The sequence below is a fragment of the Tremella mesenterica genome, assembly GCF_000271645.1.
Source record: "Tremella mesenterica DSM 1558 unplaced genomic scaffold TREMEscaffold_3, whole genome shotgun sequence".
Taxonomy (NCBI): Eukaryota; Fungi; Basidiomycota; class Tremellomycetes; order Tremellales; family Tremellaceae; genus Tremella; species Tremella mesenterica.
Genome location: NW_006711227.1, coordinates 1,510,144 through 1,535,403, shown reverse-complemented (window position 1 = coordinate 1,535,403; position 25,260 = coordinate 1,510,144). Strand labels below are relative to the sequence as shown.

Sequence of the window (25,260 nt, the reverse complement as noted above, 5' to 3'; positions counted from 1 at the left end):
CACATGTTTGATAAAACAAAGGTGGATCTCTCTCCGATACAGACTACACACCTTTAGCGATTATCCGCTCGGAGATTCATTATGTGATAAAGATTCTCCACTCCCGGTCGGATCGAATGGTGTGAGAATCAACTTACGTGGGGGCTTACCCCATCCTGTTTTTGGAGGTCCGCGGAAGTCGTAGGTCCACCCCTGCGTCGGTACAAACTCTTGTAGTCGAGTAGGACCGATAGAGGATGATGCTTGCCACAATAATCTTTCTACTTCGCTGAGGGCGGGACATTCACCAGTGAAAATATGTCGACCAAAATTGAGCAAACTTGTCTGGCTCAGTGGGGACATGAGATCTTCCATACTCCATACAGGGAGTCCCAAACCCTTGCCTGACGACAACATTACCTCAACTTTCATCCACAAGTTGTGAAACTCATTATCCATCCTCTTGATCGTGACATCTGTCGTCTGATTGGATCTTTGTCTTGAGGCGTTTCTCTGTAGGACTTGTTTGTAAATTGGCAACATAGGGTCATACAATTTCGAAGGCTGCACATATGTTGGGTTGTGCATCATTCGTTGATTTTGCTCACTGTCCAAGTGTATACTCCACAAATTCTTGGCGGAGAGAAGCAGGTCGAGATAGGAACTTAGTTCCGTCTGAGACAGGTGACGTATGACCCTCAGGGATTGACAGGGGTGGGGAAAGTTATCCTCCGGTGGTGGTGGTGGCGTGGACACTGTCTATGGATGATGTTGGGGAAAGGGGTGGAGGGGTGGGAGAGAAGGATGGAAACTGCAGAAAAGACTCCACTCCACAAGGTTGGAGGTTTCCAAATTCGTTCGAGGAAAATCCGTCTTCGTCGTGGATGGTTATGGGTAGTACGGTCAAATTGGGGGAATTGGGACTAGCTGGTATATCGTATGGTTCGGAGCTGTCATCACCATTATCATCGGAAAGGGGAGGGAGGGAAGGGGCTTTGGATACGGGAGAATCAGAGAGGTATGAATCGTGGAGATCTTCAATCGGTGGATACTGACGGCAATCCATGTTGAATCGTTCATCCGACATGGCGGCCAGAGTATCAGAGGACGAATGACAAGTTGAGAAAGAGATGAGGGTGGCGTGAATATTCTTCCTGAGGCTATCCGCATATGAATCTTTGTCAAAAGATGTCGGAGTCGGAAGCCCGAAACCGCGTGAGAATGAAATATTGGACAAGGGTTTCCTTTCCCACGTCCTACGAGAAAGCTGCCCGAGTCCTATACGAGAAGCTTGGGGAGGATTCTACTTTGTCAGGGTCCCATCGGCAGATTAGACAGGCTGCATGAGATAGATACTCTGCCTGATATGAAACATACACTCGTTCACTCGTCTCCTACCTTGTTCCAATCGTCGTCCAAGATATCTCCTTCTCCGCCATCTTTTGAAGGGCTTTCAGATCTGTAACCATCACCGACCAAGGTATTCAAATCCGAGTTGGAAAGGTCAGACTGAACACTCCCTGGGGACGTCTGCAATGCGCCCTCCTCCTCCTCCTCCTCCTCCTCCTCCTCCACCCAATCGTCTCTTGCCAATGGAATATGCGTTGTTGGATCGCCATTGTCTGGTGAAAGACTCGATGGGTTGCTGAGCCAGAGCCCTTTACCTTCCATCCCCTCTGTTGCTCCAGTATCTGTCATGAAGTCCCAACACACCTCCTCATTCCCCTCCCCGGATTGCGCTCGCTCGCTAAGAATAGTCTCGATCATGTTGAGCTCGGTACATTTTCCCACCCATATGGCCCACCCCCGGGCCCCACACATCTCTGCCGTCCAAGGGAGAGCATCGACCCCAATGTTGATGCCTTGCGATAGAAGTAGGCGTAAACTGTCACTGGCAATCATGGCTTGCTTTAGATTCGATAAAGCATTTCCAGGTGCAGGAAAATTCATGTTGTCGTTCTCGTCTAGCGATTGAGTTACAGACTGCCAGCTTTCATCCCAGAGTCTTAGACAGCTTCTATTCAATACGCGATGGAGTTTGAGTACATGAGTGCTGAGTTCTGACATATCGTCTTTCGGCACGCATTCGTGCACGAGTTCGAAGGTCTCTAAATTAGGTTCCGTGCTTGGAAGGAGGCTGAACACCTCCAGCTCGAGCTGAGTGAGGCGAATTCTTGCATTGATGAGAAGGGGTCGTACAATTTTATCTTCTGGTCGAATATAACCGAAGTTGCGAACCCATCTGGTTGATTTTTCAGGGCACAAGGGACTGGATTGTCGAAGGACCCTTGTTTCGGGAAGGTAAATGTCTTTCTGGAGTTCACTGTTGCATGGAACCAGGCTAAGGTCATGACCGTCGCTCTGCCCTGATTTTGAGCCTTGAGCAGTCGCTTGAGTAGGTTCTAGAGACATGACTGATGATTGCTGATTGCTGATTGCTGATTGCTGATTGATGATTGATGATTGATAATTGATGATTGAGATGGACACAAACAGCTTTGGGTTGATAATCATCTCGCCACTTGTGTCTTATAGTTGAGGGGGGAGGCTCGGTGTACGAGAGACCGATCGATCGTGGGAGATTCTCCCATACATCTCTAACGGTGAACCCCGCGGATTTTGAAAGGAGATGATTGGTGGGACTCGGGGAGGGTGGTTCTCGTCGTACTCCGATGGCGGATCTCGGGGACGCGAAGAGCTTGGCTAGCCAGCAGAGGAAGCATCTTTGAACAGGGTGGGAACGATTCTTCAAGTCGTCTTTAGGATGTTGAATCGTTTCCTACTGATAAAGGAAGTTCATAGGGCGATATGCGGTGCGGGTTCGGTGAGTCGGTTGTTGAATGCTTGAATGGTTAGGTGGAGGTGAAGGTGCAGGGATGTGAATCGTAAATGTCGAATGGAACATGGTGGAAAGGTTGATGGGATATGCGATATGTGCGATATACCAGCGGAGTCGGTAGCTGAGGTTAGCTATCATCCGCGAACGTCGGAAAAACGGAGAAGCAGGAAGTAGAAGGCAAATAGATAAGGGAAAAGGATTGCATTTCAGGTCGCTCACAAAGCCTGCTTAAGAATAATATAGACAGAGTCGTCCGGTAGGTTCTCCTCGGCCAGAAAACCTCATCTTCTCCACCAAGTCATGACCTAGACACGTAAAGCAGATAGGAGGAGAGAAAATAACTCACTCCTTTGTCCATCTCCCACACGTCGCATCTGACACAACCCATCACATGTGTCATATGGGTTTTCCTTTGATCAACCGAGTGTCGATCCTTGCTTGACCAGACCGACAGACTGCTCATGATACTTCCACTGACTCATTTAAACCCCGTGGCCTTGACTTGTTCCCGACTCTTTCTTCTCCATTTCACTTTTCGCCCAATACCACCTATCCACATTGAGCTAATACCAATTCACTTTGAACTCACTCCATCCATACGAACGAAGTCCAAACAACATGTCGACTAAAGATGCCCAGACAAAGTCACGACCTGAAACAATCCCTATGGATCTCTCGTCCATTATTTACTCATTCCCATCTACTAGCGCACCGTCCGCATCCATTACTGCTGATCCGAAAGTTGACTTCAGCGGTATGATTCATTCTCTAACTTTTCACAAGCCTTATCGTCCTGTCCGATCCACCAACCTGACGGCTAAATCAACTTCGGGACTCCTGACTGGTGCGACCTCTACATCGTCGGTCAACAAAACTGGTGAAAATACCGGGAGAAGTGTAGGGCCAATCAATTCCACTGCGGGAGAATCAAGCGGCGCTCAGACGTCTCCAACTACTTTTGCCTCAAACACAAGTGCCAGAGATGAGAATCGTTTCACCGTAGTCCCACATTGGATCATCGAATTGGAAGATGTTGGACTTCGTTCTCGAGTTTTCGACGCATTTGATCATCTCCTCGAACAAACTGTCCGAGAGGGACAAATCTTCGCCGCCCAATTGGACGATCTCGATCTTGATGAAGAGGATAAAACCAAACTAAAAGATATCCACACTGTGAGAGCGAACAAAGCTCCTCAATACGTAGAATACCGTAATTTTGATCCTGGCGAAGAAGCCTTTTTACTTCATCAGATCAATCGTACTTATCATTCAACTTTCCCGACCACGAATCCCATGTCGAAAGATTCATTCGTACCACATGATTTGTTGGTTTTGACCGATAACGTGAAAGCATTGGTGGATTCGGAAAGATTCACTGAAGCGTCCAGATGGTTCGACTATCTTTCGGATACAAAGGCAATCAAGTCGTATCAAAAAAGTTCGGTTCAGGTTGCTACGTTCTGTGCGGGACGATTATTGAAAGGAAAAGCTATTGGGAATGGAACAACGGCGTATTTGGAGGATCCGTCGTCTTACAAGCTTTGGGAGAGATATGAGAGAGTTACTGCAAAGCCCCAGGATGATGAAGAGACGATTAATGTAGAGATGATTGATGATGTGACTCAGGACGGCAAGACTATGGATGGAGCGGAGGTGATCTGAGTTGTTGATCAGTCGTAGTTTAGTTGAATTTTGTCTGTAGACCCATAAGGGTAATCATCTTCGTCTTCATAGTTTTTCAATTTGTCAAATGCGATCGAGTTCATTCTCCAAGCAGTAGATCACGAGTACTCGTATCGTATCGTACATGAAGTGACCTGCGTTGTAAGATGCTTCTCATGACAACTGTCGTCATCCAACAGAGTAGTAGTGTTCCAAAGTTGCCAAACGACGATCATGACCGACGCCCCGGGATTCCTCCGGTTCTTATGCGCCCTCTGACGGACCGGGCCGATGACCGGTGATGGTGATGGGTGATTGTCGCAGATCTCTGATCGTCCCTCGGCTAAATCGAACCCGCCCATGTCCACTTTTGGCCACCTTTAAAACACTCGTACCGCATACTCGTACTTTTACCACCGGTCCCATCACGCCCCAACTCTTGACACGTCTTCTACTGGTAAGACCTCCTTACCTCCGCGTGGACCGGCTAAAGGATTTCTCCCTCTGCTCTGATTCCCATGTATGGTCTAGAAGATATTTTTTGAGTGTTTGTACGAAATACGAATAAACCCGGTCGTCAACGTAAAAAGAAGTACCTTTAGAACCGGTTACCGGCACTTTCGCCCTTCACGCCTGTCATACCAACAACACCTTTGGTCTTCTTTCATCTTTTTTTCATTCATATCACTCTCATCTTCACCTCTGTTTCCTGTATTACCAACGAGAAAAACAAGGTGGAACTGGAAATATCGTCAAGGTAGTCGCGTTTGAAAGTATCACATCCGCCACGTCAAGCGAAAAGAAAGACATTACTTGACTCAATCGACTTTGACGTGAACGAGGATTAGTGGTGGATGAGATGGAAGAATTACTAGCAACGTTCGCAGGAGGGATGCATGTTGGTCAAGAAGGATATGACCTTCGACAACTTCAAGTGAGTATCTCACTTCCAATTCACATTTAAACCTACATCTCAACGTTCTTCTTCTCAAAGAATATCATATGTTCTTCCAAGAATACTATTTCCTCTTATGTCATACCATGAAATATCGACCTTCACCCAATTGAGGAAAGTTCATAAACCAAAAATAGTGGATGGATGTATCTTCCCCTTCTATATGATGCTGATGAAAAGGAATATCTCTCTCAACATTTACCTCTCAATGAAAACGTCCCTTTATCCCCTTCTGACAAATATCATCCTCTTCCATCTCGTTCATCATCCTCTACAAGAAAACGCGCCTCTTATCCTCCTTCCACATTATATGACGATATCTCTTTCGATTGGTCATCATCAACATCGACTTCTTTTTCACAAGTTACCTCCCATCCTTCCACGACTACCTGGAATTCAAACCCTTCCACATCAACCTCACATTCTTTGCCTTTACCAGTACCTGCACCACATGTGGCTCTTCAACCTCCTTCATCTCCAGGATACGGAGCATTCACGAGTGATGCCTTCGCTCCATTATGGGCGCAAGGAATAGATGATGTAGATCATTCTGGCATATTACGTAGTGCTTCAGAACCTCCTGTCCTGGCCTCTGCATCGGCATCAGGGTTCGGTAATCGAGGTGGTTTTGGTTTCTCCCAGATGGAAAGGAAAGATGAAGCGAAACCAGCTTCGGAAGGAGCTCATGAGGGTTGGAAATGGAAAGGTTTCACACCTATCAATCCTCCCACGAGAGCTTTGGAACCGGATGATGGAGCTCAAATGGATCGGACAAGTTTGGGGAAAGGGAAAGAGAGGGATGAAAGGGAGCTGGCTGATATGGACGTGGACATGGATTTGGATTTGGATATGGATGCCGAAGGAGAGGAAGTAGACGAAGACGACGAGGAACCTCAGATAAATGGAGGACGGTATGTGGGCCAAAGTCTACAAAAGGGACAAGCACATCTTTTATTTGGCCATGGTCAAACGGGGGATTGGAACAGGGGAAGACGAAAAGAATGACGAATCATCGTCATCTTACATTTCAGTTGTAAATTTCAAATGGGTACATATCTCAAGTCTGTGTTTTCAGTTCTTATCATCTTAATGACCGGTGTTGTAGCTTTGACCGATGTTTGTGATTATAGACAATGTGCATGCAATACCCACATGAAGAGTTTCTTGGACAGATACAAACATGATAGATGCTTTAACAAATTGATCATCTCACATGAACATACCACCACCACCACCAAATCCTCCACCGAAACCGCCTCTCCCTCTACCACCTCCCAATCCTCCAAATCCACCTATTCCTCCACCACCACGTCCTCTACCCGGTCCCATTCCCGGTCCACCCAGACCACCCATACGTCCTAAATCAGGTCCAAACTGTCCAGGAGGTGGCATCTCATCTCCCCAATCCGGATCACCTACTCCAACGCCCCCCAGTGGATTACCTCCTGGTCCGGGAAATCCACCCTGGGGTCCCATACCTGGTCCTACAGGATCCCATCTCGCCCCTGGAGGCTGCATCGATCCTCCTGGTCCGCCGAGATCAGGATCTAAACCTCGACGACGACCGTCGAACAGTGGATGGTTGAAGTCTACGTACATCCCTCCTCCATCGCCAGACGGGTTGAACATTCCCGGTGGTTGCATAGATGATAAAGGGTCAAGATCTCTCCGTCCTACTGAAGCGGGGTTATTGGGTTGATAGGGTATTCGATTGGGATACAAAGGGTCTAAGAGTGGCGAAGGATTAGCAGGAAGGGGATCACGACTTGGTTGTGTTTGAGCAGGAGGATTACGAGGATTAGAACCAGATGTCGTTCTTCCCACGTCAGCCAGAAGTCACATTGACAAAATGTGACTTACGTATCGGAATAACCATCTTTCTGAAGACCTGGGAGGATTCTAGCAATGACATCTTTTTTATACTTGTCGATGAAATCTTTGACGCTGCATCATTAGCCACACTTATCACAAAGAAAATTGATGACATTGACTTACCTTGCAATGGACGCAAAGCCAAGACTTTTCGCGGGAGCTTCAGGAGAGCTTGAGCTGGAACTCGAGCCTGACGAAGTAGCAGTACTTGGAATAGGAAAAGCCGGTGGCGTCACGATACTCCCAAGGACAAATGATAAGCTGTACGGAGCTCCATCCTGATCATATCAGCTCAACATCTATAGCTCTTTCGGCTCTTTACTCACCTCTGCAGTAGCATCAATTTGTACCCTGGCTCCCATCCTGCCCACTCTTACACGGAAAGTCATGGCACTTTGAGCATGTCTATATTCGAAAGTATACGCATCTTCTCCACGTGCATTCCACCCAGGGTGTAATTGTCCCTCCACAGGAGCAGGTTCAGATTCAGATTCGACCGCGGTGATCTCGGAAGCTCCATCGGCTATTTCGGTTCCAGGCTGTGCATTTTGAGCAGCTATCGCATCTGATGTGAGGGGATGACCTGCGTTGGGATTAGGGATAAGACGAAAGTCAAGGGCGATATGGATGGTATGGACTAAAGCGGCGATAGCGTCGGTGGGTTTGGGAAAGGGAGAAGAAGTTGATCGAGGGAGTAGGGTTTGAAGGAGAGTGAGGATGATATTGACATCTAGAGGATCTGACATTGTCAATGTCGTATGTATGTTATATAGAGAAAGAAGAGAGAAGCGGGGTTTAGAATAATTGTTCGATGGTACATAGAGAGGGCCGCGAAAGCGTCATACGAGGGTGGAGGAGGATGTGGCGGAAATGATGATGTGGCACTTTCCCTCCCTCGTCCATGCTAGAAGGTCTCAATCATGTTACGAAAACAATCAGGGAGACTTTGGATGCCTTAAGAAGATTGATTCTGATCATCTCACAAATCCTTAGGTGGCATCTAGTTTGTAAGGCCGGTACCGAACGTATCAACTTTGATCTCATCTTAGTTTATCTCGCTCGGTTGCCTAGTTACCATGGGGGTCAGACTTTCAGGGAACTATGCTATCCAAGTCATGATAACAAAAATAGTATTCCTCAAGTTATTTTATTTACTGAATATGAATCAATCATCTTCCAGATGGTCGTTGGAAAATCTTAGTCAACTACCCAACTCACGTGCAAGTCAACATGCATCTTCTTCTATCCGTCCGACCATGATTCCCTTGACAAGATCATCATCATGTCACTTAGTGAACGTAATAGCCCGGGGGCAGGCCTATAGCTCCTGGATCGTAGACGCTTCGTCTTCGAGAGCGTCGCTTGTGGTTGCTCCGATTGTCCTACCTGTTAATAATGTTGTGCCTTGTGGCTTGGCCCCTGGTCGGCATACAGTTGTCAGGTTCAGAACAAATTCACCGTGATATTCCTCATCGGTGAACACACAGATTGAAGTAGGACGCCGAGTGGTCACATTTCCACAACTCGAAAGACTCCTCGCTTCCAGCTCTGTAAATAATTTGTCAGGCATGTCTTTTCCACCTGCTTCAACGATCTCCGGGTTTGGGGAAAACTTTTTTGAGAAAGAATTATTAAAGGCACGGAAATTTTCCCTCCACAACTCGTCAGATCCATGATCCCTGTTGTGATTCCGTAGCAAAGGGAGATGATTTGGAAGATCACTGACGTGATCCGTCCTCCTCTGTACATAAATCCCTGTATGGGTTCCACGATGAGACCAACAGGGGATACCGCACATAGAGATCCCGGTCGAGCTCGCCAAGATAATGGTTGCGAAGCCTGTCTCTTTGTTCAATTCTTCCCCCTTCTGGTCTTTATCAGAGCTTACCGAGTGTTGATTCTCTTTGAGGGGTGATGACATTCTGATTGGTATGAATGTTTCTCAAATCGGAAGTATGGCGGGTGTAGGTATGAAACTTATCTTGATGGAAATTCGGTTCTCATTTTTATGACCATCAAACCTGTCCTCCCCCGCCGACCAAGATGGCTAGAGCGCTAAGCGGTCGTTAAGCTTTACGTCCCGATGAACGGATCATCCATCGTATATCAAAAAGGAAGACCGATGAACTCTTTCCACATGCATCCTAGCTAAATGACGAATATCTACTTTGATGAAAGGGAAAGATTGAAATTCTCACTATCATTCACCCTATGCTCCGTCTATACAAGCGAGATGTGAAACCTTCCATCGGTGAGGCGGTGGAATGAGGAGGTCACATCAACGGCCGGATCTTGAGCTTGATCTCACTCCATCAGATACACTACAGTACACGGACCTTATCCATCGGGTTGTTTAGCCGACAATTCTCGGCCTAACCTCTTTCGGATTGATGCCTCTTCTTGCTCAACATCAGAAGCGTTAGAAACCGTTTGAGCAATTACCATGTCATATTCACAAAGACTTGTCCGAGAAGGCTAAACCCCTGGATGATTACTTGCTCCTTAACAGTGTCCGTCCCCTCGGCGGGTCTTCATAAACAGTTCCATCAAGTCTATCTTCAAACCGTGTGCCTTCATCGACACGTCGGCACTCGTACTCCTTCGGATCGAAGTTGAAACTACTGGTCTTGACCAAAAATTCATAAATCTCTCTGTTGTCACACCAAACCACCATACCTAAGCTTGGGTATTCTTTCACAGCCGACAACGTATCTCCCAATGAGCCACAGATCTTATTGATCTGTATCAATTTATCTGTCGATCCTAGGCGAGAAAGTGATTTGAGTTTGTCACTTAGATCATCATGAAGGTTTCGATGACACTCCAAAACCGTCCGAACCCACTCATGCTGCGTCTCTTCGTCGGCAAAATTTGGCTGTTGAAGTCTGTCGAATATGTCAAGTGTATCATCTCCTGCTGAAGTTCTACGACCATCAGGCCTGGACACCAGGGCTTGTGAGTAAGATACACAAAGACTATACGTTATTGTGGGTTGAAAAATTCCATCGGAAGTCTCGTCCACTCGGATCAACGCTGCGAACCCGTGAGTGTCAAAAACAGTTTGAGGATCATCGATACGTGATTGTGTATCCCATGAGTGTGGCTGGCTGCTAGAACTTTCGGCGATCAAGGATGAGGAGTATCTGCTGTCGCTTATTGAGGTCTGCGTCCTGCGAGACCTTCTCACTCGATCGATAAGCCCTCTGACAATTTGGGATAGCCTCGTTCGGATTCCGCCTAGTGATTTTTGGTTGACGTTTGTAGCTGTTTCCGACATGGATGGTGTCTATCAAACTTTGATCGGTCCAATATGTTTCACGAGGTGAGAAGTGATTGATGAGAGAATTTAAGGTGAGTCTCCCCTCCGCGTGTTTTTAAATGAATGTCATGACGTGGGCTCCCACACTCAATCAAGGAAAAAGAAAGGAAATACGTCACTACTCACTCGTCATCTTCTCAGCGTGGAGCATACTCCAGGTCAAGTCAATTCTCCATCATCTACGAGTCGGATCTCGACTTTCTTGCTGAACACCGTCATCGTTATGGAGTCGGCTTCGAGAAGACTGTCTTTTTGACATCAAGAGTCGGAGTAGACCAGTGGTCAGACGAAGGTTGTCAATTACGTCAGTGGATAAATGACGAGATATGAAAGGATGGAAAAAATGGATACCAAAACGGAGAACCTTGTGGGTAAGGCAAATGACGTGGAAAGGAGATGAAAGATGTCGAAGATGCATGTGTATTCGTATATGACGTGAGAGACTTTGAGATGTTCTGATGATTCGGTGATGATATACGGACGAGATATCGTGTTACTTGGAAGGTAGGGAGGAAGCAAGTCGATGAGTTGACCGAGTGGGGTGAACGGGAATGATGTTCAGGCCTTGACGCCGGTCCAAACGGTAGCTATGCCGCCAGTATGATCCGTCCATGCACCTCCCTTACCTTCCCTCAATTGCCCAGTCTTGAAGCCTGCTTCTTGCATGCTGCTCTATCAGCTTTAACAAACGTGGACCATTCGGCCGCCGAAGAATCAAGGACGTACAGTTTTGCAAATTCAGGTTGAGAAGGAAAGCGCTCAATGGACTCAATTAGATATTGGTAAGAATCCGCATCGCCAGCGATAATCTTACCCAGTATGGGGATGAAGGAAAATGAGTATTGTCGATAAACCCTATATCTCAGCTGATCCTGGAGAATATCCTAGAGGAGGACAACAAGATTCGGTAGGAAGGACTAGACTCACTCTTTGAATAGAGGATTGGTGACTTTTCCAAATTCTAGCACACCGATCTTACCTCCAGGCTTCAACACCCTATGAGCCTCACTGAGAACAGCGGGTAAGGAAGTACAATTCCGTATCCCAAACGCGATGGTGTAGAGATCGATGGAGTTGTTGGCTATGTGAGAAGGTAGAGATTGAGCGTTTCCATGAGTGAAACGAATTTGAGGAGCTGAATATTAAGACTTATCTTTTCATCTCATGTGAGACATTACACGTTGAAAGAGATGTCAAGGGCGTATGCAGGTAAAAAGAAGCATAAACTCACTGTTATAATACATGGTCTTTGCTACCCTTTTCCTCCCTTCATTCAACATGCCCTCGTTCAGATCTACCACTTCCACCTCTACATCCCTACAAGCGAACTTGTCTCTCGCTCGATCCAATATTCTCAATGCTATATCGCCCGTCCCACCTGCCACATCAAGGCATTTGAAGATCTTTTGCGGGCCCGATGCTGAATTGTCAGGATCATGGAAAGAAGGAGGGAGTCGAGGTAAGAGAGAAGAGACGAATGAATCTTTCCATAGTCGATGTATACCGAGAGACATGGCATCGTTCATTCGATCATAACTAGAAGCGACGGAACTGAATACGTCGCCAACTGTTGTATGAGTGACGTTCATTCCAGAGCTTCTTTGGTCTCCCCGACAATTTCAGCAGATCCCTCTTCTTACCAAGTCAACCTCTTCATACTAACTCATGTGACTTTCAGAGTTGAGTTTGTATGTTTATGTATGAAGGTGATTGGGCGCTGAAACGAATACCCACCTAGAGCCTCTTTCTGCTCCTCTGGAACTTGACGAAACCCAAAATGGGTTGTACGACCACTCGATCCTTCATGTCCTGTAGCTACGTCTCCCGAATATACCGAAGGGGAATTGGGTGTAGACCCGGCAGTTGTCGACGCTGTCGATGCTTGACGGGAGAGGAAGGAAGATCGGAGAGATGGTTGAAATCGTCCATTCATCACATACTTCTGGAAGAGAGGACGGACCGACATGCTGTCGACTCTTGATCCCGCGATAGCCTACCCTGAATGACTGCTCGCAGACTAAGATATGGAGATCACTGTTCGCCCAGTAAAGATCAGTGATCCGATGGTGAGCACGAAAAGAGAAGGAAGATGTCAGAAGTCAAATTGGATCCGACGACTTTTCCCACTTAGTACGGCGTCGATTTAGTCTCATCGCAACTTTACATTCTTCATCTTCGTTTCTCATTTGACATTCTACATCTCTATCATCTTTCTTGGACCATGCAGCCATCTGTCACTATGTGTGCATCCCTCCTCAATATCCACATGCCTCTCCATACAATTCCATCAACTCTACTTATCACTTCTCCGTGTGAAATGTGTTATATGTCATCCTACCTCAATTTGTGACTGGCTACTGCTGACATCTTAGTTATACTGGATTCCATCTTGCTTCTGATCTGAAAAAATGCAATCAAGGAGCTTGTAGAGGTGAATCCGGTGCTACAATCCAATCTGAGCATTCTGGAGACTGGCCAATGAAGTATTGAGAGGGGTATTGGCGGAAAAGAGACGAAATTAACTACTTGAAGGGTTGGTGTACTCAGTGGAAAAGTAAGTTGAAGCCTTCTCTTCCCTTCTACCACATTCCACTATATGTCTCTTCTCTCTCTCTTTCTATGAAGTTCCATACTTATCTGTTGATATAAGGCTCAGTAGATAGTGTTATGCATCATCTACCTATATTGTATTTCCCAATTGACTTGTCTCACAGTTGGGGAAGATGAATGTGGCACTTTTTGCGACCAAATGTCAAGTTCACTGACCAGTTTATTAGACAAGAGAACATCTCCCACATGAGCTTTTGTATGCATCTGCAAGTACAAGGAGTTAGCCACCAATTTACTGATTCTGACGATGGTACTTTTATGCATATGTCAGGTGTTTTGGTGAAGATATGGTAGTGGTGGGAACAAGTGAAATTTGAGAAATGAAGATGAAGAATGCGAAGTTGCGATGAGACTAAATCGACGCCGTACTTAGTGCTAAGTAATTGCCGATTGCAGCTTGAACCAACTTTCACTTCTCACTCTCTTCTTCTTCATCCTTCCCCGTAATCTGCCTCTTATCATCTGTACCTTTGTCGACCCTCACCCCGACCGGGCCACGGCCATCGACGTCCTCTCCTTACTACTGCTGGAAAGAATAGACTTATAGAATCCACGGGTTGGAGTTTCCTCGCTTAGTCCCCGAGGCCGGACTGGGTCTGCGCGTGTGTCGTTCGATCAACTGGCAACTGGCAACTGACCAACTGGGTCAAATCAAGCATATTGAACATCCCCGACACGAGCCCGACGATCACGAGCCATCCGTCCACTATTCGAGTCTTTTGTATATAATCATTTCACTTACGAGCTCAGCATTTGACACCCTCACCGTCAACCTCAACCCTCAACAGAGTCATGTCACCTAGACTACCGATCGTACTTTTGGCCGCCCTTATCATCTTATCAACACCGCTGTTGGCGTTGGACGTCAGAGAAATCGGGAGAGATGTGGGATTGCCACCCCTGCGAGGGAGAGCGGATACCGATTTTCACAATCCTCTTCTCAGTGGAGGGTCCATGCTCACGGTGAGCTGACCCGTGTCCATCCTCGACATTTTACTACACTCGACTGACTTGGACTGACGTGATAGATCGTCAATGGGACCTTCCCACAAGGTCTGGGAGAACCAATGAACATCATCATATCTGCCGAATCTGACTCCGAAGTACTGGTTCATAGTGCTGATAATGGAGGGTTTCTCAATCTCATGTTGTGAGTTTTTTGAAGCTTTCTGATCCTATCGATCAAAATATCTATCCTTCCATTTACGGCCGGGAACGATCAGGGGGAGGGACAGCGAGTGCGTGAGGACAGGAGCTGAACAAATGTCAGAAGCACATTTCTCGCCAGCGAATGTCTAGGACAACATCTTGGAGACACACAAGCCGCCAATCTGGGCGAATCTTCAGGGAACGTCACTCAGGTAGAAGAACTTCGATGGGACTTCAACGATCCATATCTTGGTACTTGTCGAGAAAGTTTTGAAGGAGGTTTACATGCTCGTTATTGGATCCAGAATTCGACTGGGGCGTATTTCATTGCGACAAGCGTGGAGATGAATGCGGAGAGTGGACATGATATAATCCTTGATGGGTCAGTATTCCTTTCCTCCACCTTATCCTCCAATACCTAGCCGTCGTTATGTCTTTCAACCTGACGGAATCTACTTCATAGGGTTGAGATCTGATATATAGGTACAATCTTGGACGAGATTTTCTCGCTGGTAATCTCACGGGTCAATCAATACCCACCTTGAACGTTTCCAATTCTTCCACTTTCTCTGGCGTGTCCACGTTCGCCAATTACACCTATCAAACCGATGTCAAGTATGTTTCTGGGTTGTTACCTTATGCCGCTGGTCAGTCAACCTTGGTCGATGACAACTTCTCATGACATGCTGACGATAAGATATGATCAATCACTATCTTACTGTGGAATCTTCCGACCGTCCACCTATAGATGGATTGGTCGCAGTATTGACAGTCAAAATAATCTCCAAACCTCCATCGTCAGTGATTCATCTTCTCTGCTCATGCTGAAAGCTAATATGTCTCAGAAGTGCGGCTTTCCCCATCTATAGAATACCCGTGATAGGGTTCATCTTGCCCCTGTTCATTGGACTGATAGCCCTGTTATGAAGCTATATTTCACATTCATCTCATTAAATCTTCATGATTTCATTCGTTGTAGCATACCCATTAGAGATAGATTGTTTATGACCCGGACACTCGTGATGCATGCATACGTTGTCATTTTGAATGCTGAATCAGCGCCATCTGCACCGACTGAAAATGCCTCCGCCACGTTGAAATCGTCATAGCCCGCACCTAAAGTCTCTCTCACTACTCTTCCTTCACTTTCTCTTTGTACTTCCCCCCTTTTCTACTTGATTCGTCTCTCACCTCACACTAGCAGACATAGCAAGACATAGTATCTTCTGCTTCCCCTTACATCTACCTGTGACAAACCCTTTTTGGAAGAGATCTCACAAACTACCCGGCGGCAAGACATCCAATATGGCCGCCCCTATGCAGGTGGACGAGGTAGTCCCTGGTAACACCAGTGAGCTTCCTTTCCCACTTCGATGAGGACGAGCTGGCTGACATATCATAGTTGACGGTAAGTTGATTTTGGTGAACGTTCTCCATGTTATGGTGGTTGCTGACTCGACCAAGAGGGTCTTTACTCTCGTCAGCTGTAAGTCATTCCACCCTCAGGAAGGCATCTGACTGATCCAACAGATATGTCTTGGGTCATGAAGGTAAGACTTCCCAGCTGAAAGTAGTTCATAACAGCTAATGATGAGCCATGCAAAAGATGGCACATTCCAACGTCCTCATTGTAGGTATGAAAGGACTAGGCGTGGAAATTGGTAAGTCCTTCGCCACCACCTACTCTACTACCATTCCAGAGTTGTTCTCGATCGATCTTGCCCTTCATGTCCTGAAGAGAGGCCAGCTAACATATTTAAGCGAAGAACGTTGCTTTAGCTGGAGTCAAGAGCGTCACCATATACGACCCTAACCCTGTTGAAATCGCCGATCTTGGTACACAGGTGACAACCCACTTTATACCTTTGCATGATACTGATCTCAGTTTTTTCTCCGAGAAGAAGATGTTGGAAAGTCCCGAGCGGAAGTCACAGCACCAAGATTGGCGGAATTGAACAGCTATGTGCCCATCAAGGTTCTGCCAGGAAGCGGGGAGATCAACCCCGAGATGGTAGCCCCTTTCCAGGTCAGTCTCATTGGTTCCGCCGTCATGAAACGAAATTCGAGCCCAGTGAAAGGGACACAGTGTTGATCATCAGGTTGTCGTCTTGACAAATACACTCATCCCGAAGCAAGTTGAGATTGACGAATTTTGCAGAAGCCACGGAATATATTTCATCGCTGCTGATGTACGAGGTCTCTTCGGGTAAGTGGGCGGCTGCATTATCCTGTCAAAGCTGATGATCAGATCGGTATTCAACGACTTTGGCAATGACTTCACTTGTGCAGATCCCACAGGCGAGAATCCCCAGACAGGCATGGTGGCCGAGATTGAGGAGGTCAGTATAGTATATATTGTGGGATGACTGAACTGATGGACAGAGTGAAGAAGCGGTAGTGACCTGTTTGGAAGAAACCCGACATGGATTGGAGGATGGAGACTTTGTGACCTTTTCAGAGGTCAAAGGAATGGAGGCTCTCAATGGTTGTGAACCACGGAAAGTCACTGTGAAGGGTCGGTCTGAGCGAGGCCAATGTGAAAGATAAGATGCAAACTGACAACCCAGGTCCATATACCTTCACCATTGGCAATACCGTCGGGTCGGGGTCGTACAAATCTGGTGGTATCTTCACACAAGTCAAGATGCCCAAAATCCTTCATTTCGTGCGTTTCGGTCAATCTGCCGTACAGTCGACGATACTCACCCTGTAGAAATCACTCAAAGAATCCCTTGCCAAACCGGAACTCTTCATCACTGACTTTGCCAAATGGGATCGTCCTACCACCCTTCATGCCGGTTTCCAAGCCCTCTCCGTCTTTTATGAAAGAGCCGGCCATCTACCTAGACCACGCAATGCAGGTGAAGCAGTCACGATCGTGTCCCTCGCGAAGGAAATTCATTCCGCTGCCAACGGTGAGGGTGAAGTCGACGAAAAAATCTTAGAAGCCCTCTCGTTCCAAGCCACGGGCGAGCTGTCTCCCATGGTAGCTGTTATCGGCGGTTTCGTGGCTCAAGAAGTTCTCAAAGCTTGCTCAGCAAAATTCCATCCTATGCAACAAACCATGTACTTTGACTCACTCGAATCCATGCCCGCCACCCAACCCACTGAGGCGGACTGCCAACCTCTTGGATCGAGATATGACGGTCAAATAGCTGTTTTCGGGAAAACCTTCCAGAATGTCATCGCAAACCAAAGACAGTTTTTAGTCGGTGCTGGAGCTATCGGTTGTGAGATGCTCAAGAACTGGAGCATGATGGGTTTGGCGACTGGTGAAAAGGGTGTGATACATGTCACTGATCTGGATACGATTGAGAAGAGCAATTTGAATCGACAGTTTTTATTCCGTGCTAAGGATCTGGGCAAGTTTAAAGCGGACAGTGCGGCATCTGCGGTGGTTGTTATGAACCCTGAGTTGAATGGACATATCAAGAGTTATCAGGATCGTGTGGGACCAGAGACTGAGAGTGAGTCGATTTTCCCCTCTGGACCTTCTCCCTCTTGCTCTGTCCTACCACACCGCCGCATGTCTCCTCGCCTTTGGTGTACCTCCTCTCAGGTGAACAACCAGACTGAACGGTGAAAGTTTGATCCTCCAGACTGATCGCTTATGTACAGATGTCTATGGTGACGACTTTTTTGCCTCAATCGACGGTGTTACCAACGCTCTCGATAACGTCATGGCACGACAATACGTGGACAGACGCTGTGTCTTCTACCAAAAGCCCCTTCTTGAATCCGGCACCCTAGGAACGAAAGCAAACACCCAAGTTGTCGTTCCCTTCCTCACTGAGTCCTACTCATCTTCTCAGGATCCTCCCGAAAAGTCTATCCCCACCTGCACAGTCAAAAACTTCCCGAACGCCATCGAACATACTATTCAGTGGGCACGGGAAGCTTTCGATGCCCTGTTTGTCAATCCTCCTACCACGGTCAATCTTTATCTCAGCCAGCCAAATTATGTTGAAACGACTCTGAAGAGCTCGGGTCAGCATTACGACCAATTGAAGATGATTGAACGGTTTTTATTGAAGGAAAGACCGAGAAGCTTTGAGGAATGTATCGTGTGGGCGAGGTTGCAGTATGAGACCGATTATGCGAATGAGATCAAGCAGTTGCTTTACAACCTGCCCAAGGATCAGGTGAGTCACACCGTGTCAATCGCTACGTCAAAGAGTGGCTCTTTAACTCTCATACTTGGATACGACATCGTCCACATGGCTTGAGGGAAATGCTGACATTGTAGGTCAATTCCAACGGCTTACCCTTCTGGTCCGGTCCTAAACGTGCTCCTGATCCTCTCGAGTTTAACATTGACAGCGTGAGTTATCCGAGATCGTTCGACTACACTTGTTGATGGTCAGCCCCTGGATATGGGATACATTGTTTCTGCGGCCAACCTCCATGCATTCAATTATGGTCTGAAGGGGGAGAAAGACCCAGCTTTGTTCAGAAAGGTATTGGAGAGTATGAAACTTCCAGAATTTGTACCGAAGAGTGGGGTCAAGATACAAATCAACGAGAATGATCCAGTGGCCAACAACGATGCGGGTGAGTATCTCGCCTCCTCCTCTTTCCGTAATCTCCTTCATTGTATGTGGGCAATGAAACCCTATCTGACTAAATACTCGCTGCCTCTGCTTAGCAGTCGTATCCTTGCCGTCACACTCACCAAACCCTTGTGCTTGTCGATACCTCAATGAGCTGCAAAAATATCACTAAACAAAATCTCGTCATCTCGAATCGAGCACAGTTCGCTAACATACCAGACGAAGACGTAGATACCATCGTTGCATCTCTTCCATCTCCATCTTCCCTTGCAGGCTTCCGTTTAGCTCCCGTAGACTTTGAGAAAGACGACGACTCAAACTACCATATCGATTTCATCACCGCCGCGTCGAATCTTCGTGCCACCAACTACGGTATCACTCCTGCAGACAGACACAAGACCAAGTTGATAGCGGGGAAGATTATTCCTGCTATTGCCACGACGACCAGTTTGGCGGTGGGTCTGGTATGTCTGGAACTGTACAAGGTGAGTCGTTTCGTCGGAAGTCGATTGCGTTTTGTGGCTTTCTTCGGGGGCTACCCGTGATGTAGGATAGACATGGCATCTACGAGTCATTTATTCCGTTCGGTCCTCATTGTCATCCCGATACGAGCTGAATATCGCACTGGGGAGCCGTGAAACGGGGGTAAAAGGGGCGAAAGGTTTGAACAAGAATGATCTGACTTTTCAGCTGCTGGACAAGAAAAATAAGCTTGAAGACTACAAAAACGGCTTTGTCAACCTCGCACTTCCCTTCTTTGGTTTCTCCGAACCCATAGCAGCTGCCAAGCAGAAGTATGGAGAGACGGACTGGACTCTTTGGGACCGATTTGATATCACTGGTAATCCGACATTACAAGAGTTCCTCGATTGGTTCAAGGAGAATCATCATCTGGAGGTACAGATGGTGTCGCAAGGAGTGTCGATGCTGTGGTCATCTTTCGTCCCTCCTAAAAAAGTAAGTCCTTTCTCTTGACTCCTCACATACTTTTCAACACTTTTCTCGTCCCTCGTCACACCTGTGAGACGTCCAAATATGTGATCACCACGTCATTGGACAGGCAAAGTGTCACTTGTGTCAGCTGGGCGCATGGATCACAAAGTGGTGTCTGTCTTCCCCACTGAACTTCGGGCAGTTCTTGAGCTGACATGCCAGGCGGCGGAACGTATGAACATGCGCATGTCAGAATTGGTCGAACACGTGAGCAAGAAACCCATTCCTCCATGGACCAAAAACTTGTTGGTGGAAGTCATGGTGAATGATGAGAATGATGAAGATGTTGAAGTGCCTTATTGCTTGGTACATATCTAGGAGAATTGTGAGAAAACAGAAGTAAGCATGTGAATAGAAGTCAAATATGAATGCCTTGTCTTTTTCACTCTTTCTGTACTGATGGTGCATGATATCTGCATTTGATATACAATTACTTATCGAATGAGCTATGAAGATTCTTCTTCGTCGGGGTTACTTTGACCCTCTGGTTGAGTGTTGATAGCTCCGTTTTGATCCAAAGGTTTGGCATATTTCTTAAGCCATTCTTCACTTTCCCATACTGTCTGTCAGCTTCCTGCGGGTTGACGAGTAATCACATCTCTCTCGGGTCCAACAGTATTCTCAAACGCTAGCGGCAAACATTCAATATTCTCAAGTGATCAAGAATGATAGTCCGATGAACCAACAAAACGCATGGTGTTGATACATGGCGATTAAACATCGGTAAATGACGAATGATAATGATATCTCAAGTAGTATCAAAAAGTTGAAGAGAAAGAACATTCTCAAAGATATTGTCGTCGGTCGAATCAATATCGAATATCGTATTTTTTGAGAATTTGGAAAAAGAACTGTTTGACAAGTTCTAAAACCAACTCACCAGGTCTATCAAATTTATCTCCTTCACCTTCATTACCATATCTATTCGGTTGAGCTATACTACATTTCAGAAATTTCCCACGACCTTTATAACCTGGTAATTCATTTAAGTCGTAATTATCTATAGCATCTTGAGCATCGGCAGGGTTTGCGAATGTTAAGAAAGCGAAACCTCTATGTTTGTTTGCTTTATTTGATCAGTCTCGTTTCTTCTTATTGTAACCTTCTTTCTTTCTTTCTTCTTTCATCTTTTATCTTTTATCTGATATCCCATTTCCTTCTTTTCTTTTTCTTACAATCGCCCTGATCCTAATCCTAATGGTATTCTGACGAGAAAAACGAAAAGTGTAAACATCTTGTGCTACAAAATCGGTCTTTGTTCCATACCCACTTTAAAGGTTTCTATCCGGCAAAATGAAATGAGATGTTGATGGCTCTAAGTGGATGGTATGACTCTCTACCATTTTTCATATGCTGAGTATGAAGGTGGAAGAGTGTAGGATGAAGATGAGAGAGGGAATTAATGAGAAGATGTGGTTGAAATGGGAGTGAAAAAAAACTCACGTTCATGTGGTTCTGTAGGGATTTTTATATCGATTATATCACCTATCAATCAGCTTGCTGATAATTATACACTTTATCTTGACTCGGATCATCTTGATGATTTCTGATACAAATCATGATGCATGATGAGTTGAGAAGAGGTAGTGGAGGGGTGGGAGGAACTCACCAAAAGTCACAAAGGCCTCTAAAAGTTGTTGCTCGTTCACCTCGGGAGCGATACCAGCAATGTAGACGGTAGATTTTTTAGATGAACCAGCTATAGGTATTGAATCTTGTGCGTTCATATTGGTCTCCTTCACTCCTTCCACCGCTGTGTACTTGAGAAGACACTTGTGAAGGAGTACGCGAGTACGAGTAGATCGTCTATCGTTGCCACCTATGGGAGAGTGCGGAGGTCAAAACTTATTCAATCCCCAACTAAAACTTCCCATACAACGCGAGACTTCCTCCACCTCGTCTCCTCTCACCAGTCCACGTCTAACCATGGCGACGGAATTCGACGACGTGTGAGCTTATCCCTCCAATTATAGAGTATCACGGATGAACTGATGGGTGTAGACTGACAAACCAACCTGTCGTGATTGACAATGTGAGCTCAGAATTGGGAAATTAGTTGAGCTGACGGCCAAGGGATCCGGGACGATCAAAGCTGGTTTCGCGGGGGAAGAACAACCATCATGTTATATACCTTCTTTGTGGGTCAACCTTTCTTCTTCAATTTAATGCTCTTCACATATATCGCCTTCATATCCCTGACCTTCAAGAACGGAGGGAACTTATCTTCAAAGGCTTGCACCAGGGCTCAGACAGATGCCTACATATCCTGCTACAGAATCTCAGCGGTGTAGTCTGACGAGGTGGAGAGAGATTGAGGTCAAGGTGAATATGACGACTGATCCACAGCGTAGGAAGACCGAAACATCCGAGGATTATGGCTGGTGCTATTCAAGAAAACCTTTTCATAGGACGTCGAGCACAAGAACTGAGGGGTTTGTTAAAAATCAAATATCCTATGGAACATGGTATCGTCAATGATTGGGATGATATGGAGAGAATATGGAGTTGGGTGTATGGAGAAGGTTTAAAGGCTTTATCGGAGGAAGTGTGTTGACTTTCTTTCTCTGAGTACATATGATCCCTCCATTTTCTTTCTCCTATTTCGTAGATTCTTCTGCTGGTCGTCATTTCACCCCGGACCACATCGACCTTGTTCCCATCTTATACACAAGCCTACGTAAAACTATCGTCTTAAAGAAGTATCAAGACAGAATCGTGAAAAGGAACGACGAGCTTGGCCAAAGTGTGCCGGGATACTAGGAGAAATGTTTTCGAGCTCATTCTTAGCATCCTGTCTTATTGACTGAAGCACCTCTCAACCCTCGACAAAATAGGGATGTAGCCGCTCAGATATTTTTCGAAACTTTCAACGTTCCAGCATTCTTCACCAGTGTTCAAGCAGTTCTCAGTCTGTGGGTTTGGTTTTCTGTAGCTGTTTGTCGATACTCTAAGAGCTGACTCGGAGATATTCGTCAGGAAGAACTACTGGAATAGTGTTAGATTCAGGTGATGGAGTCACACATGCCGTCCCTGTTTTCGAAGGGTTTTCAATGCCTCATGCTATCAGACGAATAGATCTTGCCGGGAGGTAAGTCATTGAATTTCCCTTCCCTTAATCTACTTACATCATCGTCCATCACTTTGACAAGTGGATCATCATCATCTATCTACCTTTGTTCTCAATTTTGACTCCATGAGGCCAGAAGTGGATCTCCTGGGGCATTTATCAAACTGTGGATGGTATCGAGACATTTGAGAGAATCCAATTTAGTTTTGAGCTCATTTCATAGAGACGTAACTGAACACCTCCAACTTTTACTCCGTAAAGCGGGTTATTATCTCCATACTTCAGCCGAAAAAGAAGTAGTAAGAACTATCAAGGAGAAAACTTGTTACCTCGCTCTTAATCCTGCAAAAGAAGAAAAAGATCATGCGGGTGCATGGGAAGAATTCAGATTACCCGATGGAAAAGTTATTCAATTAGGTACCGAACGGTTTTTAGCTCCTGAAATTCTATTTCATCCAGAGTTGATAGGACAAGAATATCCTGGTGTTCATCAAGTCAGTCCCACCAATCAAATTTGCAATTGCTTTCTTAACCCTTCTAGGTCATTGTGGATTCTATCAATCGGACGGATATGGATTTGAGGAAGAGTTTATTTAGTAATATCGTTCTTTCTGGTGGATCTACTTTATGTACTGGTAAGTTTTTTGCTTCTCCTATATAGCCTCAAGCGTACATATACCTGTTCTATCAGGTATTTGAAATTTGGTCAAATCCATATCCCTGCAATCACTTGATGGGGGCTTCTTCCGCAGTGTGTGACGAGAATTGGAGGGTCGCGGATGACTTCGAAGCATCACTGTTAGGGGAACTGGGGGATTGAGGGGAATGGATGATCAGAGGTAGGCGAGGGTAAACATAACTAACGATGTAGGATTCGGAGATAGATTATTAAACGAAGTGAAAAAACTAGCTTTGAAAGATGTCAAACTCAAAATATATGCTCCTCCTGAACGCAAGGTCAGCTTTCTGCAAACCATTGCGTTTCAAGCTGATGTATAGTATTCCACTTGGATAGGAGGTAGTATTCTCGCTGGATTGAGTACTTTCAAAAAGGTTCGTCTCTTCGGTTTACCCTCTTACCCCTTGTACCAACCCATCTTATACCACTCGTCCCTCGACATTCAATCTTTTCAGACCTTGTAAAATCGGTGACTGATGGATAGATGTGGGTTTCAGCGGATGAATACAAAGAAGATCCCGATATCATTCACAAAAAAGCTTTTTAGACATCTTTTAATTGTCACCTTACCTCCATAATCTCGAATGTCAAATCTCATTCATGGGCATGATGAGACGATTTCGCTCCCAAAATAAAAAGAAAACTGTCATGGCAATATCGGTCTGAGATGCGATACAATGGAAATGGTCCCGTACAAACGTCACGATCAGATATACCCTCACGAAATGATCACGAGTGATGCATGATTTTCCGGATTTTTTCCATCCTCTCTCCCTCGCAGAAATGGTAGTAAGATGATTGACCGGTCAGAACAAGATCTTTGAGTAAATTTGCCAGGAGCCAGGAAATGTAGGTATGATGAAACACCTACGATACTCACGCTCAAATTGAACTGTACGAGTATCAAAAATTTCTGGATTTGCAATAGTCGAGGAGAAAGTGGACAAAAATCAAGAAAACCACCTACAATACTCACTGATTGTAGATGTGAATGTCCCCTGTCCCCCATTTTACGCAGATCGTAGATGGACACATAGAAGGTCTGATCCATCTAGAAGAGGTAAGATGGAAGGAAACTTAACATACTCACTGAGATACAAAGACCAACAGAACACTCGTTAGTTGAGAGTAGATGATTTGCAAATGATAGATAAATGATTGAGGGAGAATTGATAGATGTTTCATTGCCGACAAAGCCAGCTGAGAAACACCTACCATAACTTACCCTCTTCCTCAAATCCATCCTTCAAAAAAGGGGACGTCTGGGAATATTCATGCTGTTTTTCATAAGCAACAAAATGTGTACATACTAAACCTTTTTTTTCATCCAATTTCCCAGATGATCTCTTGCTTGTCTCCATCCTACCTGTTCTTCATGTTGTCCAATCCGTTGAATATTGTTCATCTTCCCGAAAAGTTGACAGAGAATCAAACCGGTCGAAGGTCGTATAAAATGAGGATGAAAGGGAGAACAAGGTGAGAATATTAGGAAGAAGGAAAGATAGATGATAGGTACGAGAGGAAGGGAGATGGAATCAGTAACGGATTCGTTTTGATTCAGGTTCGGGATAGCCTCCTTCCGGTGA

General features: G+C 45.8%; 12 protein-coding genes across 12 annotated transcripts in view; 5 read left to right on the top strand and 7 right to left on the bottom strand.

The window, feature by feature from the left end:
- Positions 1-60: 60 nt before the first annotated feature.
- Positions 61-2,391, bottom strand: TREMEDRAFT_61311 (uncharacterized protein; the record flags this gene model as incomplete). Its single annotated transcript, XM_007003535.1, has 3 exons — positions 61-586; positions 804-1,282; positions 1,378-2,391. 3 exons carry the CDS (start codon positions 2,389-2,391, stop codon positions 61-63), a joined length of 2,019 nt encoding a protein of 672 aa, XP_007003597.1.
- Positions 2,392-3,436: 1,045 nt separating this feature from the next.
- Positions 3,437-4,480, top strand: TREMEDRAFT_61310 (uncharacterized protein; the record flags this gene model as incomplete). Its single annotated transcript, XM_007003534.1, has 1 exon — positions 3,437-4,480. The coding sequence occupies one exon, from the start codon at positions 3,437-3,439 to the stop codon at positions 4,478-4,480; it is 1,044 nt and encodes a 347-aa protein (XP_007003596.1).
- Positions 4,481-5,339: 859 nt separating this feature from the next.
- On the top strand, positions 5,340-6,440 carry TREMEDRAFT_61309 (uncharacterized protein; the record flags this gene model as incomplete). Its single annotated transcript, XM_007003533.1, has 2 exons — positions 5,340-5,414; positions 5,616-6,440. 2 exons carry the CDS (start codon positions 5,340-5,342, stop codon positions 6,438-6,440), a joined length of 900 nt encoding a protein of 299 aa, XP_007003595.1.
- A 117-nt stretch (positions 6,441-6,557) lies between these two features.
- On the bottom strand, positions 6,558-8,072 carry TREMEDRAFT_73570 (uncharacterized protein). Its single transcript, XM_007003718.1, has 4 exons — positions 7,634-8,072; positions 7,431-7,585; positions 7,296-7,379; positions 6,558-7,251 (listed from the first exon to the last, which is right to left on the bottom strand). The coding sequence occupies exons 1-4, from the start codon at positions 8,051-8,053 to the stop codon at positions 6,645-6,647; spliced, it is 1,266 nt and encodes a 421-aa protein (XP_007003780.1). The 5' UTR covers positions 8,054-8,072; the 3' UTR covers positions 6,558-6,644.
- Positions 8,073-8,625: 553 nt separating this feature from the next.
- TREMEDRAFT_61307 (uncharacterized protein) lies at positions 8,626-9,228 on the bottom strand (the record flags this gene model as incomplete). The annotated part of the gene is made up of 3 exons (XM_007003532.1): positions 8,626-8,986; positions 9,034-9,146; positions 9,196-9,228. The coding sequence occupies 3 exons, from the start codon at positions 9,226-9,228 to the stop codon at positions 8,626-8,628; spliced, it is 507 nt and encodes a 168-aa protein (XP_007003594.1).
- A 570-nt stretch (positions 9,229-9,798) lies between these two features.
- On the bottom strand, positions 9,799-10,584 carry TREMEDRAFT_61306 (uncharacterized protein; the record flags this gene model as incomplete). The annotated part of the gene is made up of 1 exon (XM_007003531.1): positions 9,799-10,584. The coding sequence occupies one exon, from the start codon at positions 10,582-10,584 to the stop codon at positions 9,799-9,801; it is 786 nt and encodes a 261-aa protein (XP_007003593.1).
- Positions 10,585-11,184: 600 nt separating this feature from the next.
- Positions 11,185-12,559, bottom strand: TREMEDRAFT_29054 (uncharacterized protein; the record flags this gene model as incomplete). Its single annotated transcript, XM_007003192.1, has 5 exons — positions 11,185-11,293; positions 11,353-11,481; positions 11,554-11,761; positions 11,858-12,193; positions 12,361-12,559. The coding sequence occupies 5 exons, from the start codon at positions 12,557-12,559 to the stop codon at positions 11,185-11,187; spliced, it is 981 nt and encodes a 326-aa protein (XP_007003254.1).
- A 1,705-nt stretch (positions 12,560-14,264) lies between these two features.
- Positions 14,265-15,213, top strand: TREMEDRAFT_28920 (uncharacterized protein; the record flags this gene model as incomplete). Its single annotated transcript, XM_007003170.1, has 4 exons — positions 14,265-14,386; positions 14,507-14,767; positions 14,869-15,032; positions 15,083-15,213. Coding segments are annotated over 4 exons (678 nt in total), but the record flags the coding sequence as incomplete, so codon positions are not given.
- A 336-nt stretch (positions 15,214-15,549) lies between these two features.
- Positions 15,550-20,313, top strand: TREMEDRAFT_38408 (uncharacterized protein). Its single transcript, XM_007003258.1, has 17 exons — positions 15,550-15,742; positions 15,850-15,871; positions 15,916-15,935; positions 15,981-16,046; positions 16,147-16,229; positions 16,271-16,411; positions 16,485-16,591; positions 16,634-16,724; positions 16,768-16,900; positions 16,953-17,050; positions 17,099-17,852; positions 18,004-18,527; positions 18,632-18,706; positions 18,750-18,936; positions 19,155-19,420; positions 19,626-19,892; positions 20,091-20,313. The coding sequence occupies exons 1-17, from the start codon at positions 15,691-15,693 to the stop codon at positions 20,244-20,246; spliced, it is 3,042 nt and encodes a 1,013-aa protein (XP_007003320.1). The 5' UTR covers positions 15,550-15,690; the 3' UTR covers positions 20,247-20,313.
- A 61-nt stretch (positions 20,314-20,374) lies between these two features.
- Positions 20,375-21,655, bottom strand: TREMEDRAFT_61302 (uncharacterized protein; the record flags this gene model as incomplete). The annotated part of the gene is made up of 4 exons (XM_007003530.1): positions 20,375-20,487; positions 20,809-20,994; positions 21,372-21,413; positions 21,538-21,655. 4 exons carry the CDS (start codon positions 21,653-21,655, stop codon positions 20,375-20,377), a joined length of 459 nt encoding a protein of 152 aa, XP_007003592.1.
- Positions 21,656-21,854: 199 nt separating this feature from the next.
- TREMEDRAFT_29173 (uncharacterized protein) lies at positions 21,855-24,221 on the top strand (the record flags this gene model as incomplete). The annotated part of the gene is made up of 11 exons (XM_007003210.1): positions 21,855-21,877; positions 21,930-21,960; positions 22,002-22,066; positions 22,275-22,473; positions 22,716-22,840; positions 22,894-23,016; positions 23,219-23,489; positions 23,537-23,630; positions 23,867-23,952; positions 23,995-24,048; positions 24,159-24,221. The coding sequence occupies 11 exons, from the start codon at positions 21,855-21,857 to the stop codon at positions 24,219-24,221; spliced, it is 1,134 nt and encodes a 377-aa protein (XP_007003272.1).
- A 463-nt stretch (positions 24,222-24,684) lies between these two features.
- Positions 24,685-25,260, bottom strand: part of TREMEDRAFT_73567 (uncharacterized protein) — a gene marked incomplete at both ends in the record, with an annotated part of 1,807 nt that continues 1,231 nt past the window's right edge. Inside the window, 2 exons of the mRNA XM_007003717.1 lie at positions 24,685-24,716; positions 24,900-25,036. Coding sequence (XP_007003779.1) covers positions 24,685-24,716; positions 24,900-25,036 — 169 coding nt within the window. The remainder of the gene's footprint in view (positions 24,717-24,899; positions 25,037-25,260) is intronic.

What these genes read in the sequence shown, in the direction of transcription:
- TREMEDRAFT_73570 (XM_007003718.1), bottom strand. Translation starts at nt 8,053, where the DNA reads ATGTCAGATCCTCTAGATGTCAATATCATCCTCACTCTCCTTCAAACC. An exon ending in AAATTGATGCTACTGCAGAG is followed by an intron (nt 7,586 to 7,633) that starts GTGAGTAAAGAG and finishes TGATATGATCAG; the next exon opens with GATGGAGCTCCGTACAGCTT. An exon ending in GGCTTTGCGTCCATTGCAAG is followed by an intron (nt 7,380 to 7,430) that starts GTAAGTCAATGT and finishes CTAATGATGCAG; the next exon opens with CGTCAAAGATTTCATCGACA.
- TREMEDRAFT_38408 (XM_007003258.1), top strand. Translation starts at nt 15,691, where the DNA reads ATGGCCGCCCCTATGCAGGTGGACGAGGTAGTCCCTGGTAACACCAGT. An exon ending in GGTCTTTACTCTCGTCAGCT is followed by an intron (nt 15,872 to 15,915) that starts GTAAGTCATTCC and finishes CTGATCCAACAG; the next exon opens with ATATGTCTTGGGTCATGAAG. An exon ending in AGGACTAGGCGTGGAAATTG is followed by an intron (nt 16,047 to 16,146) that starts GTAAGTCCTTCG and finishes AACATATTTAAG; the next exon opens with CGAAGAACGTTGCTTTAGCT.